This window comes from Typopeltis vanoorti, chromosome 18 (assembly GCF_054136105.1).
Source record: "Typopeltis vanoorti isolate ZY-2024b chromosome 18, IOZ_Tvanoo_1.0, whole genome shotgun sequence".
Taxonomy (NCBI): domain Eukaryota; kingdom Metazoa; phylum Arthropoda; class Arachnida; order Uropygi; family Thelyphonidae; genus Typopeltis; species Typopeltis vanoorti.
The window spans coordinates 97,332,425-97,348,806 of NC_143566.1; the positions used below are offsets into that span (position 1 = coordinate 97,332,425).

A 16,382-nucleotide genomic window follows, 5' to 3' on the forward strand; every position below is an offset into this window, starting at 1 on the left:
ACTTCTTCCATTTCTTCTACCTAAACTCTCTATTACAGCTTTTCTCACTTAGTGTTCTCCAAGGATAACTTCCAGCTCCATAAAAAAGAATAAACAAGTTCCTATTTGCTTCTTAAAATGACAGAATCTACAACCTCTTGTGTGCAAAACTGATTAAAAGAGGCAGAAACATAAAAATTCAGAATGAAATGCTTAAATATGGAAGTAAAGCATTTGAGCATCTACAATGCATAATTGAATTAATGAGTCAAAATATTTCAATAATGGCTTACTTTTATATGATCCAATATAGCTGTGGCAATAGTCATATGCATGTCAATAAGTCTTTTTTTCTCTAATAATTCTGGAAGTGAACTAAACAAAAAAATTTAGAATTAAATATAAAAGTATGATATTTAAAGCAATTTGAAACACATCTTCAATTTATATTCCACTGAATTCATATTAAATGCTTGACTTCATACCAAATTTTAATCAATAACTTTCATCACAAATTCAAACATTATTTGTTGCTGTGTGGAGAAATCAAAATAAAGAATATGTCTATATGTGATAAACTGACACAATATTTAAATTACAAAATGATGTATTTGCATACAGTCTTGTAGCAAGTATTGACACCAAATGAAATAAACACTGTGCTAATTACTGTACTTCCACAATAATAATTAACCATTCTTCCACATTCTTCAAAACATAAAACCATGCAGTTACTGATGAAGACTGATACACAGTTGTTTCCAACTTAAAAAGAATCAATTTCTCATCTTCCTTTTTCATTCCATCTACCTCAATTTCTTGGAACTGCCTGTCCTATATCTTTTCCCCAAAAGATTATGACCTCCAGCAGTTTCAACAATACATCAATTGATGTGTTTTTGAACAGCTCTCAATAGCTTTTCATAACAGCGCTGTGTTCTCTCATATGTGGTGAGGTAATAAAATAAAATAAAATAAACAATAATAACAAAATTACCCCATGATATTATTGTGTTATCAGTTTTATAACTTCTCGGTACACATATATAAATAACAAAATTCCAAGTTAAAGTCTTTGTATACCAAATACCTCAGCAAAGTATAAATTGGTAGATAAGCTTTAGTCATAATGTAGTATGACTAAAGCTTATATGTAGTGTTGCTTAATTATCTGATCTTCAAATAGAAAACTTTTAATTAACTGACTGTTCAATGAATTAGCATTTCAATCAACTTTCATATAGCACTGTGTGAATGCATTTTCAAGCTAATACTGTCACTGGATAATTGAGAGATCACTACTACTGCTAGTCCTTGGCATGTGCATATACTAAAGTGTGCAGAATGCTAAAAGATGATAGTGGTTTATTTATTTAGTGTATGGCTCACACACATGAAAAGTTACATTACATTAATTCTTAATATATATGGACATAGTAATAGACATATGCACAATAATAAGACATAACACAGTCATAAAAGAGACACTCAAGAATAGGCTACAACTGTATGTCTAGGTTGATTATATAAAAATAAGAATATTTGTATTGTAATTAGTATTTGAATGTGAATGTCTGGAAGTAGTAGGTGAATGATTAAAAAAATACGTTCTCAACTTTCAGTGAAAGTTTAGCCTGTTGTTGTTGTTAAGGAAACATAATATCGTATATCTATTTCTTGCTTTAAACAAACTTTATTTTTATTACAGAGAGATCAAAGCTATGTGTATCAAAGTGTGCAGAATGCTAAAAGATGATAGTGGTTTATTTATTTAGCATATGGCTCACACACATGAAAAGTTACATTACATTAATTCTTAATATATATGGACATAGTAATAGACATATGCACAATAATAAGACATGATACAGTCATAAAAGAGACACTCAAGAATAGGCTACAACTGTATGTCTAGGTTGATTATCCAGTCAACTGCACTTGGTGTAGCATGGATGAAGTCTGACAGGTTTCTACTATATGCACGTTGGGCACATTCTGCTGTAATATGATTGTCTGGTGGGGTGATCCACAGTTGCACCTGGGTGAGGCAATCATGCCCCATTTGTAAAAGTGGTCTGCACATCTACCATGATTGGTGCGGATTTGGTTAAGGGTAGACCAAATTTTGAAAGGTAGGTCAAAACCCAAAGGCATCTGTGTTGGGTCCACTAATTCGTGGAAGACCCCTGTTGAAGTGTTACACCAGGATTCTTGCCACTTCTCCTTCATGTTGAAATTTGTCTCTGCAAGATTTTTTGCTGTTAAGATTGGAGGGTGCCTTTACTTTAGCCTGTTTATTTCCAGGGGTGGGATGTCTTCGTGGATTGGAAGATTTTCGATTTCCATAATTTTGCTGTATTCATGTAGAAGAAAGTTGGATCTGCGGATGTGTGGAGGTGGGATGTTACTTAGCACTGGGAGCCAGTAGGTTGGGGTTGATTTTACAGTTCCAGAAATAAGGCACATAATGGTGTTAAGCTCAGCATCAACCAAATACACATGGGTGCTGTTCAGCTATATGGGGGAGCAGTATTCAGCTGCAGATGATAGTGGTATCCACATGTGAAAGGATGCAGTTTTAAATACTAACACTTACAAGCAGTATCATTCAGTAGCACAGACATAATTAATTACTTAATTTACTTTTAATTAGTAAACTTCCAAATACAAAAAGGAGGTGTCATGTAATAACAATAATAATAATAACATAATATACTTATTGATGATGATGATGACATACTTATTGATATCCTTTGAATGACAGCCAAAAAAATGTACTGATTATTGTATGCAAATATAGTCTATTATTGTCACAAAAGTATGACATCACATTTTTTTGTTGACAGAGAATAACAATATTTTGTTGTGTGTGTGTGTGTGTGTATATATATATACACCCACACAGACAAGTAATCAATCAGTCAATCTCTCTCTCTCTCTCTATATATATATAGATAGATAGATAAAGAGAGAGAGAGTGTGAGTGATAAGTGGACTCCATCTCCGTGGCTTGCTTAGTTTGTCAACTCTTGTTTTCAAGTGATTTGAAGCTCATCAAAAGGATGCATAGTGTAAATGTTTAGTAATGAACATCTCTGAAGAGATCAAGTAGGTCAAAAATGCACTTGAAACTAAAAAGAGCAGTAAGAAATAGTAAAATTCAATTCATGTCAAGTTCTAAGGCAAATCAGGGCACATATATTACAAGCTCCATATGTACTAGCAAACTGCTATCATTTCAGACATTCATATTTATTTGTGTAAATATTAGTTTGCCTGCTAGTAAAATGGTAAATGTACATAAATTAAAGATACCAAGAAATTATATTCTTAGTTTAATCCCTTATCCAAGTATAAGCAATCAAAATTGGTGCATGAAGTATCTTGAAGATGCATATGTGGCAGTAGAAGACAGGTGATTATGACAAGCTTAGGAGGCAGCTAGAAGCAGTATCAGACTGTAACCCAATGTCAGGAGGATTAATCAAATGAGTCTGATGGATGAGTAGTATCATTAAACAGGAACTGCAAAAAAATGTTGCAAGGCATATAAGAAGAAAGGCGAACAGCAGGGAAAGCAAAATCAGATTATGAGAAGAAATTAGTTAAACAGGATAAAGGAAATCCCTCAAATTTATTTTATTGTGTGGCAAGTAAGAGGAAAAATGACTATTGAAGGATAACTAACAAATGCTGATTGTAATAAGGTGACAGAAGCAGACAAAATGGTTGAGTTCTGAGTGATGTGATAGGAAATGATGTGAGAAGTTGATGATTGGAGATACTTAGGATACTGCAGAATCTCAATGCAAATACTGCCTTGGAATTAGATGGCATATCAGCCTACATTCTACAAGAATGTGCACGGGAACTAGCAATGCTTCTGAAGAGGCTGCTTAAGTCTCAGCTCTAGCAAAATTCCATGGCAGTGGAAGGAGGGCAAAATAATCTCTATGCACAAAGGAGGTTCTAAGACTGCAGTAACAAATTATAGACTAGTCAGTAATCTCAAGAGTATTACAAGTACTGGAAACATTGGTTAAAGAGGGAGAGAGAATTCAGGAATGGTTGGATGAGCTAGACAAACTGTGCTCTAATGTATCATTTTAGAAGTGATTTTACCCAACCCACAGCAACAAAAGTAAGTACAGCAATAGTTCTCAAAGGATTGAAGAATGCTAAAACAACCACAAGTACCCCAAACATTTCAAAAAAAAAAGTTTTCCTGTATTCTAATATCAGCCATAGTAAGTGCTACCAGACCATGGCCGAGCAACAATAGAATACTTCAAATCTCGCTATCTCAGACAGATATCTAGAAGCTTTAAAATGCCAAAGATGCAAACTAGACATTTCAGGAAAAAAAAAGTTTTCTATATGATTTTTGTTGCTAGTGGACTTATACCAATTGTGCCGAAATCAACACTGAAACTCCCCAGGCAGACATTTTCTGTCTTCTCTGCCTCCCTACCATTAAATAGTTCTTAAACCTGAGGAAATGCATGGGCACCCTGGTATAGTGCCTTATCATGCCTTCTCCAGGAAAATCAATGCAATTGAAAAAAAAAAAAAAGGAAAAAAGCTTGAAATAATTCACAATCAGCATTTCGAAGCTAACATGCCTACTGCCAACAACACCAGCATGCTCTGTGATCTTACTGTCTTGTTAGTTCAAAACATGATTAAGTCAAAAAAACAAAAAGTATAATGCCATCATTCTGAATTTCCATTTGAAGTTGATTCAACATATGCAGGCTTGCTGACAAATGGAGAGAGAGAGAGGTCGTATGTCTTGCATGTCAATGATTGTTTTAGCCTTTCAATTATTCTTAGAGTTGTATTTAATAATTTTGCTATATTGTTCTTGAACTTCAACTTTATATCTAACAACTAAAAGATTCCTAGTTTGATCAGTTTCTTCTAGCATAATCCTACCAAAATAATATTTCACTGAATATCTAATTACACCAATTATCTTTTCTTTTTTCAAAAGGCAGTGGGGAATGCAATTTGGTTGGCAACATAACTGATTTGTTCACTATCCAGTTAGATACCTACTAACAGGAAAAACTAAAAAGTGAGAATTAGGCATTAGGTGAGCAGCCTCAGTTGGCTGTCTGCATTCCTTAAAAGCCTATGATATTTGGAGGTCTAATCCCATACATCCCTTGATTCTTAAATGAGTCCTAATAATAATAATAATAATTATATAATACTAAATATCCAAAATAACATATGAATTACATGATATATGATTACAATAGGAATCTTATTTAGTTGTTAGCTATTCAAGGTTTCAAATACTTTTAAATATATTTGCCAACTACTAATACAAAACTCTGCAATGCATGGGAGGGAGAATAAACGAAGGATGAATTAATGTGTTCTGGGTTGTGTGAGCAATCATTTTCCAATGTTCAAGAAGACAGTTAACCATATGAATAACCTCTTTTGGGTATTGAGAAGGGGAGCAATCGTTTCCTCATAAATTCACACAGGAAATGTTGCACTATAAAGTATTTTTCTTGTCCCTATGGGTTTTGTGAGCATCTTCAGTAAAACTATTGAAGGACCAGGGTGTCCAGAGATATGAGATTCTAAGAAAATTAGGGAATCAATAACAGAATGATATTAAAAATGAAAATACTAGAAAGGAACTTGACATTATTAGCATTCGAGAATGTGTAAGAAGTTAATCTAAATTTCCTTGATATCATGAAGACCAAAATATTAAATCAACCAGAAGCTAGTAATAATGCAGACTTAATCTGGGAGTACTATTATAGTGTTCTGTATATTCCTCAAGGATGCGTATATATGTGTGTGTGTGTGTGTGTATATATATATCAGGAATTTGACAATGCTGCTAAATAGCAGCATCGTCAAAGCTGTGTACCTCCAAACTCATTTAATTTTAAAGAAACTTGGAAATAACAAATTTATTGGATATTATACCATACTAAATGTCTTCATATCCAAAATAAACAATTTTATTTTATTTTTTTATTTTTTATTTCAAGCCTACAATTCATTAATTGTTCTGTAGGTCTAAAACTTTGGGATAAAAAATAATTGGCTACCTTTCTTTCCAAAGATTATTTTTAAACACAAAGGAACAAAAGTAAATGCCTTTTACCTAACAGCTGATGTCAGCTTGGCAGTATTATCAGATACCATACTGATTGCCTCATCTGTATTGTCCCCTTCTAAACCCTGAAAGATATCCACATAAGTAAATAAACGAAACAATCAATAATTATGTTTTGGACATTAACCTGATGTTTATATATCAGAAGATTATAATGATTATATACACTGGATGAGATATATTTAAAACAAAAAAATGAAGAAAACAGTTTAAAAAGTTTTTTGTTTTTTTAAGTTTTTCTAATCAGTGATTTAACTTCCATCCATTAATATTACAATTGCAGCATGTCAATAAAACACTTTCTTATTCCATAAGACATGTGGCCAGACATGTGTTCGTCGATCATGTTGTTTATTTTTTAACGGTATATATTAGAACACAGAAACTAAGTAAATAATTAATTTATTAACTTATTGCTGATATTTCGCTGGTGTTATAACCAACATCTTCAGAGCACAAAAACACAGTTTGTCACAATACGCGAGACTATAACAACATGGTTTAATCAACGGACAGGTTAAACAAAATTGTAACAGCAACACAAAGACTAGAGTCCTGATTTTTGGCACCCTCTCTCTAAAAAAAAAAAAAAAAGGTACTAGTTTTTTCTTAAGATGACTGTCTCTCAGATTTTAGGCAAGTTAATACAGCCATATTTGTTGAGATTTGGAGTGTGTTTCAGGGCTTCTGTTGCCTTTAAGAACAATCTCTCTGACTTATAAGAGCTTCTGTGTAGTACTTTTGTGTTTTTCCAGTTGATCCTGTGTGCAGGGGTATCCAGAGCATGGTCTGCTAGGCCCGACTTGCCATAGTGATAATTCCGGACGTATCTTTTGTGTTCGCTGATGCGGATGTTCACAGTTCTTCCTGTTTGACTATAGTAGGCTTGATTACATGAGCAGGGTACTTGGTAGACTCCTGGATGTGATAAAGGGGGAATGCTGTCCTTGGGTGAGCGGATAAGGGTTGCTAATTTGCTACATGGTCTGAATGTAGTGCGTAGTTTATGTTTATTAAGAATTCTTGAAATCTTTTCGGATGTGCCTTTAATGTATGGGATAGTGACTGTTTTGTTGTAGTTCTCCGTGGTGGATGGTGGGAGGGGTTTCTTAGGAGCGTTTAGTATTTTGTTTATCTTATGTGGATTATTGGTCACTATGTGGATTACTGGCTCACTTACACCACACCTTCTTGGCCATTGGCCAAGAAGGTGTGGTGTAAGTGAGCCAGTTCAGCAGCAAGAGCATTGTCATTGGAACAGATTGCTCTCGCTCTACAGGTTAGCGTTTTTAAAATGCCATATTGTTGAGAAGGATGATGGTGTGATTATTTGTGTAAAAACTGAAAATGATAGGGAACCATCTGGAAGGCGTGTGATAAGTTTATCCAGGAAGGGCAGACAGTTATTAGCTTCCAGTTCCATTGTAAAGTGGATTTTTGAATTTTGGCTATTTAATTGCACTAAGAATGTTTCCAATGTCTCTGGGCCATGTGGCCAAATAGCAAGCACATCATCAACATAGCGTAGCCAAAGTGTTGGTTTGAGAGTGGCTGTATTGATTGTTAGTTTTTCCAGGTGTTCCATGTAAAAGTTGGCTGGGGGGAGCCCATGGCTGTCCCATCTATTTGTTTGTATATTTTCCCTTTCCATGTGAAATATCCTGCATGTATTGTGAATTTGAATAGTTCAAATATATATGAGGGGGGAAGTGTGACTTCAGTAGATTGAGGGTTTCTATTAGTGGTACATTTGTGAATAGTGAGGTGATATCAAAGCTTACTATTAAGTCTGGGCTTTTTAGGGTAAGGTGTTGTAAGATGCTTTTTAGGTGGGCTGAATTTTTGACAAAGGAGGGAGAATTGTTTGTGAGAGTGGCTAGTAGCTTCGCTAAATGTCTAGCCAGTTTGTATGTGGGACTATTTATACTGTCCACAATTGGGTGTAAGGGTGTACCTTGTTTGTGAATTTTTGGTGCTCCATAGATCCTAGGTGTTTTAACATGGAAGGGCTTGAGTTTGTTAACTGTGTTTTTGGGCCAGGAAGTGACTTTTTTCAATAATTTTCGTGCCTTATTCTTTTGTGTGTTGGTGGAATTGCGATCTATTATTTTGTATGTTGACTGATCTTGTAACAGTGTGTACATTTTGTTTTCATAATCTGTTGTGTCCATCACCACGGTTGCATTTCCTTTGTCTGCTTTTGTTATGATAATCTGGCTGTTGTTCTGTAGCTCTTTTATAGCAATGATTTTCTTATGTGGGATATTATTTCTGGGAGGCTTGGACTTGATTAGGATGTTGGCCACATCTAAACATATGTTGTTGGCTATTGTTGGAGGCAGGTCGTATATTCCTCGTTCAATTCCACTCACACAGGAAGATACATTCAACAATATGGCATCATTAAAACTCTAACCAATACAGCTTATAATCTTTGTTCCAGTGGAATCTCTCAACTGAACTCAACCATATACACAATACCTTCCTATCCAATGGCTACAATGATTACAGAATTTAAAAAATAATCAGCTTCTTCCCCATTCCTCAGCAATGGCTTGAAGGATTTCAGAAATGCCACCACCATCCCCATGTCCATGGCACATTGGAAAAAATACCCAGGTCTTTAAAAAAGTGGGTGTGCAACAGATAGGTTCTCGTTCCTGCACCCTGTGAGTACCCATTAGGGGAAGCTAAAGCTGCTACCAACCAAACGTAAGTGATCGAACTAAAATGCTCCCATATTCCTGCCCTAAAGGATCCCACCTGGGACCAGGCCTAAAAATAATATAATTTAATATTGAAGGTTTCTCCAATGTCAAGCTAGATCTCATTGCAAATATCTGCAGAGATAACTGTGATGTGCTCTGTCTGCAAAAAAATTCACAGAGGGGGAAAGGCCCCACCAGACCATACATCCATGGCATGAAACTCAAAGAGATACCCCATGATAAATAGTAGTGCAATATTTACTAAAGAAAACTTAATTCTGTCATCCATTGACTCAACAAACAAACAACAGAAACAGTGAGATTATTGCAATTACATTTAAAAATATCTCAATCCCTTCAGTTTATAAACTGCCAGAAGAAACTTTCTCCTTCCCCTCCTCTCAATAATAATGCATATATGACCAATGTCATATTAGGTGACTTTGATTAACTGGGATTATATAAAGTCCAATGAAGATGGAGAACTTATTGAAAAATGGGCTGAAAACTTTTCTCTAAACCTGATACATAATCAAAAACTCCCTGCATCTTTCAATAGTAGCAGATGGAAGTGGGGATATAACCCCAACCTCATATTTGTTAGCTCAAAAATATCCAACACTTGTGTTAAAAAGGTCTTAAATCCCATTCCACATACTCAACATAGACCTATAATGCCTCAATTCAACCCAGCCATTATGCCTAACACAGTCCCTTACAGATGACAATTTAATTTCGAAAAAGCTAATTGGAAGGGTTCTTGGAAGATCTTGACTGCTCCACAGGGCCAGTCCCTCCAAACCCTCAAGAGTATCCCCAATTCATAAAAATACTGAGGAAAATCTCCACCAAACACATCCCTTGAGGATTCAACACAAACTACATTCCAGTGATATACAAGCCCGGTATGCTAATTACTTACAATTTTACAACACCAACCCCCTTCTCAGAGGAGACTATCCGTGCAGGACAAAAATTATGCTCCGAGTTGGCAGAGGAAAGGCGTTCCTCATGTAAAAAAGAAACAGAAGACCTTGATATGTCTCATGGTAGCAGAAAGGCATGGAACTTTATCAACAGAATTAGGAAAGATTTCACAAAGCCATATGAATATCCACAGGTAACAGCTAATCAAATTGCTCACCAGCTGCTGCTGAATGGAAAATTCCCTAAAAAGCACCCAAAAAATAAGATAATTAGAACCCCAAGTGAGGAACAAAATATGATTAACTCAGATTTCACAATCACTGTACTCAATGCTGCCATAAACCTATTAAAACCCAGAAAATCTACAGGCCTTAATGATATCTGTAATGAACAAATTAAACATTCTGGACCCAGGATTAAAGAGTGGTGATTAGATGTATACAATACTTGCCTCAGAACCCTAAGGATACCAACTATCTGGAGGCATGCTAAAGTAGTGGGCTTTCTGAAACCAGGGGAAAACTCCAACCGAAGCAAAAAATTACAGACCTAAATCGCTACTCAGCAACCTCTTTAAACTCTACGAACGATTAATTTTGAATAGGCTACAACCACTAATCTAACCCCATCTTACTACTGAGTAGGATGGTTTTAGACCAGGCAAATCCTGTACATCACAAATTCTCAACCTCACTCAATATATATAAAGGAAATGGTTATGATGCATAACCTCTAATACAGAACATTCCTGGAATCCAATCTACCTCAGTGTGACTCTCGATTGTACTCTTTCATATAAAACACACATAGAAAAAGCAAAAGTTAATGCAAGAAACAACATACAAACAAAGCTTGCTTCCTCCAAATGGGAGTGCAGACCACAACACACTGAGATCTTCTGCCTTGGCCCTTTGCTATTCTTCTGCTGAATATGCTTGTCCTATATGGTTCAGATACTGCCATGTTGAAAAACTTGACCAAGCATTGAATGAAAGATGCTGTTTAATTACAGGATGTCTGAAACCAACACCACTAAGTGACCTGTATACTTTGGCTGGTATTGCACCCCCTTTGATTCGAAGATCTGCATTCTCAGCTGATGAAAGAAGCAGACAAATGAATGATGAGTGCCACCCACTATTTGGCTAGACTACAGTGCTCCAAGCCTAAGATCCTGACACAGCTTCCTAGCAACCACTGAACCACCTAAAAACCGTCCAGAGACAAGACTTCAACAATGGCTTGCACTATACCCTGAGAATAATACTGGTATTCCAACAGCCAAACATCTTCCAGGTGATGCCCACTTGGAATGGAATACTTGGAAAAGCTTCAACAGACCACAAACAACATGATGCTGCAAACAAAACCTCATAAAATGGGGCTGCCTCACTGGACCAGATAATTACAAGTGTGGAACAACCCAGTCCATGGAACACCTTCTTTCTTGCCCCCTTCTTCAATCACCTTGCACAATAGAGGACCTTATACACTTATATCCTGTATATAACTCATGTATAGTTTCTTTTTCCTTCATATTTTACTTATTATTCCCTGTATAATTTACCTACTAAATTTAAGCTGTCCTCATTTGTAGTGCATCCTAATTTGTTGTAAATAATGTTGTACCAATTATTTACTACTGTACCACTTGTGTTTGAATATGAAATAAATAAATTAAAAAAGTACAACCTCTAGACAGCTTTTAAGCCCTGATGGAAACTTGCTACTCTTATCTGTTCTACCAAAGATCAGCTCCATCCTCTCTCAGTACCTGGAGTTTATAAAGTACCCTGTTCCTGCAAGTTAGCTTACTTCGGACAGACAGACAGGTAGATCAGCCACTATCAATTTAGATGAACACAAATTGTATAATCTGCAATCATGACTATGGTCAATCTGGCCTTGCAGACCATACAATGAATATAATTCACAGGATCTTCTGGAAGAAAACCACCATGTTCCACCATAGCAAATTTAAAAAGGAAAGACTCTGGAATCTGCAGTGCCACTCAGAAATAAACCTAATTTAAAGAAATATGGATGCATAAAACTTTCCAAAATTTGGGAAACAATGATTGTCAGAGGTCCTGGTTTACATCCTTAGGTTGTTTACAAATACCCATAGAGGACGCAGCACCTTAAAAGTATTGCATTGTCTTTGTTTGTGTGTTACAAGTGTTATTTGTACTCCTGAAGATGAAATATTGGAAGCATTAAAATTAGTTTTTAATCCTTTCCTAGTGCTGTCAATACTCCATTAAACCCCCTACCAGCACTTAAGCCTTAACACATGGGTAATCTGTTCCATTCATCCACAATTCTCCATGTAAAAATCTATTCCTCACACTCCTCTTCTCCATGCTCACACAACTTCCAGGAATGGCCTATAGTTCTTCCATAGCAACCTTCCAATCTTTTTATAATCCCTGTATTAATCTCATAAAATCCCCCGAGTAATAGAGAATTTAAATGTCTCTATCATATTAACCTGATCCTCCTATCTACCAAACTCTGCAATACATGTTCCTTTAACCTCTCTCCATAGCAAACCTTCCAGTCTTGATATTGTCTTCATCACTTGGTCTCTGAATTCTTTTCAATGTTTCCACATCACAATGGAAACAAAGTGACCAAATCTGAGCACAATAGTCCAAGTGTGATCTGCCCAGTGCTTTATGCAGTGGCAAACCTCTTTATTCCTGTATCTTAGTGAACTTGAGATTACAGCAGCAATATGACGGCAACACTTGCAATATTCCCTCTAAACTTCAGTCAACTGCTAACCATGACTCACAGATCTTGAATCTCATCTCTTCCTGCAGTATAGTTTCATCAATTATAGTAGACAGCCTTGCATCTCTGAACTCCAAAATGCAACACCTTGCACTTATTAATATTAAAACTACAATCCCACTTATTTGTCCAAGCTAAGAGTCTATTCAAATATTCTTGAAGGGAATTAACATCAGCAGTGCATCTTATAATTTTCCCAAACTTTGCATCATCAGCAAACAACTGAAGATCCCCATTCAATCCCGTGATATCATTTACAAACAAGTAAAACAGTAGTGGCCCAAGAACAGAACACTAAGGCATAGTCTAGTGGTGATCCTCCTTTTTGAAGACACTGCTCGATCGTACACAACTTGCTAATATTGTTCAGAGTGCTAATCTCCAATCTGTCTAATCAATATACAGGTAACCCTCGTATAATGCAGATGTCAGGTTCCATAGAAATTCTGCATTATATAAATTGCATTATGTAAGACCCAATCACATAATGACATAATGAAAAAAAGTAGTGTTATGTTCCGAAATCGTTTTTTTTTTTTTAAATTATATAAACAACAATGACATATCCAACAAAAATGTATTTTTATTTAATTCAGGTAATTCATGTAAGTTAAGAAAACATATAAACTATGTGTTTATATGTTTTCTTATAAACATATCAAATACATAGTATAAAATTATAAAATTTACAAATTGTATGTAACCTTCATTGCACATAATGCATAAATATTTTAGGCAAAATAAAATAAAGTCTTTCATAGAACAAGGATTTCAGGATCAGTTAATAAACATTAGTTTTGTCATATAATCACCTGATGCATTACTGCAAAACAGTAGAGTAATTCTATCTTTGGAAACTTTGAATCCAGGAGCTAATCTTTCATTTTTCGAAATATAGGTGTGTCTTTGCATTTTTTCCCCAATATAACTCAGATTCATCTGCACTATAAACATTTATAGTGCAGATAAATGTTTATAAACTATGACAGCATTTATGTTTAACAAGATTTCCATCCAAAGCAATTTTCTTTTGAGTGCAATCTTCTATCCAAATCATTAGAGATTTCTCCATTTTTTTCCCATTAGAATATCGCATATACAAGCAACATGCTTTGCACTTATCATTGACCCAGCAATAAACACTTTCTCAGATATTATGTTCATTTTGTTTGATTGTTCGAATTGTTGATTTGTTTAAATTCAAACTCCATGCAGCAACTCCAGGTGTTTTTCTCCATTTTTCCAATCCATGATTTTAATTTTTTCTTCGAGAGAAATGAATTTTCTCTTGTATGTTTGTTTTTCCCTTTCGTTGCGATTTGTGGTCCTTAATATAAAAATTATTTTTTTTTACATAAAAAAAGCATTACATATTATGTATGTAACTCACCAAAAAATAAAGTGCTCAGCTTGAGATTAACACACTTATGATTTCTAATGCTCTTTAGTGGCAGAAAAACGAAGATAATTATCAACAATAAACACTTTACACAGTAAACAATTGATGTACGTGCATATTTCCCCCAATATAAATTCGCAAATTTAACAAAGATAAAATTTGATTTTTACGTCACAAAGTGAAAAATATATGAAAAGATAATGGATCACTACAATTTGTAGACTGTGTTTTTATCGAAACTGCGTTGCATAAGTACCACGTTGAACAAGGGTTACTACAATTCGTAGATAGCATTATATCGAAACCGTATTATATGAGGGTTACCTGTACTATCCATTCTCATCCTCTGAAGTTTGTGCACCAGCTTATCATGAGGTAATCTATCAAAAGCTTTTGCAAAAACCAAGAGTGGCTGTATATGAATCTCCCTTATTCAACACATTTGTCACCTTATAAAATGTAAGCAGATTACTAAAACAAGACTTGCCATTCACAAACCCATGGTGATCATCGTAGAAAATCTTATGCCTGTCTATTAATCCAATCAACTCAGTCCACCAACAAATTGGGCCATCCCAGGTCTACAAATCAGTGATACCATACTGAGATGGAAGTGTAGGGAGTCAATTGTAAGTGTTACTTGCAATGGATGACCCACCACACTCACTGAAATGACTGTAGGGTGCTACTAAGGATAATATGTAAAAACCATAATTCTTCGTCTGACACACTGAATGTGGAGTTCCGAGTATCGAATGGAACATGAATCTTCATAAAAACATTCAGAACCTCCTATTCTAGAACCATATTATGGAAAGGTACTATTTTGTCTTCTTTCCACTCCTTAGGAACCTTCCCCACTGCAAGACTTTCAATAAAATAACCAGGTCAAGGGCCTGGCTAACTCTTTTGCACATTCTTTAAACATAAGTGGGGATATGTCTCTACTGAGCATATGGATGGGTGTGATGAATTTTTTATAAGAGTGTGTAACAACAACTATGAAATTTGGAGGTGGCAGTGCCAGCCTGGTTGGCCAAGTGGTTAGCATATATGCTCTCCAGCCAAAGTGCTGCGGATTCGAATCCTGCCATGGGCACGTGTGATTGTCTGTGAAAATACTAGTGATGGTGGTGGGAGGCAGATGGTATTGGTGCAGTTGCGGTTCGTTGTAGTTGGAGACAGAGAGTTGCAGAATAGGTGCCTTCCCTCGATGAGTCTTTGGTCTCCCTGGAGGTATCAGGTAATAATTATAATAATAACATGTCATACATTCCCACAGCCTTATTAATATCTACACCCAACCAACACCCCCCTAAATCCACTTCTCATTGTTTCACCTCCATCCATCAGCTGAGTGGACATAAGATGCCATAATGTTCCACACTAGTCCTTGCCAGGTGGTTCTGTCATATGCCTTTCTGGAAACATCAAATCTCTGAAGATCAGTTACTTCAGGCATACCATCCATCCATCCATCACACTGAAAGTGTACCCCTTCCTCTTTTTCCAGGATCTTTACCTTCTATTATTTGTTTGAGAAGTCCTCCTTTCATCCTTTCAATATGTCCAAAGTATTTCAGTTTTCTATTGTCAATATCTTTAAGAGCCTTAAAGTTCTGCCAATCTTTTCCAGCACATCCATTTGACCACCTTTCAGTATATGATATCCTCAACAGCCTTCTGTAACACATCTCAAAAGAACTATCATTTTCCTATCACACACTTCTTTAGGTTGCAGGTCTCACATCCATAAGTAGCTGTTGGAAAAACAGCTGCATCCAGAATCTTCAACATTGTTCCTGTGGACTTAGATCTATCCTTCCAGATTTTAGAGAAGTCTCTGACTTTTGTTTTACCCATTCCTAGTCTTCTTCTGATGTCATCTGTACAGCAATTCTTTACATTAATAACAGATCCCAGGTATTCAAACGTGATGACTTCCTCAATTTTTTCTCCATTAGGGAACATGTTTCTCAGGAGCTTACCTGTCTTTATTTCCTTTGAGAACCATAATCTTTGTCTTGCTAGGATTGAGATGAAGTCCTCTGTTCTTCCTTGTCATTACAAAGGAGTAACGTATCATCAGCATATCTCGATTACTGATTAATCCTCAATTTCCGTGTTAAACTTCCAATACTTCACACATGATGTCTTCACATCATAGATACTAAAGTGAGGAGAAAGTAGGCATCCTTGCTGACCTGAAACCAATCTGTTAATCCACCATCTGTTCTTACTGTGGCCTCCTGATTACTCTACAAGTTAGCTATCAACCCAATAATGTGTTGAAGGAAACCCATTAATTTCATTACTTCCCACATTTTCATATGTTGAATGAAGTCAGAAAGGTTTGGAGTAGTCTATAAAACATATTACCATACGGAGTCTAAATTCTTTATGCTTTTCAGTAATCTGCATAAGG

General features: G+C 35.7%; 1 protein-coding gene across 1 annotated transcript in view; it reads right to left on the bottom strand.

Annotated features, from left to right (window-relative positions):
* Slh (sec1 family domain containing Slh) overlaps positions 1 to 16,382 on the bottom strand; it is a 349,840-nt gene that overhangs the window by 132,632 nt on the left and 200,826 nt on the right. Inside the window, exons 13-14 of the mRNA XM_090408533.1 lie at positions 6,116 to 6,192; positions 273 to 354 (exon numbers count right to left, since the gene is read on the bottom strand). Of these exons, the coding sequence (XP_090264659.1) occupies positions 273 to 354; positions 6,116 to 6,192 (159 nt within the window). The remainder of the gene's footprint in view (positions 1 to 272; positions 355 to 6,115; positions 6,193 to 16,382) is intronic.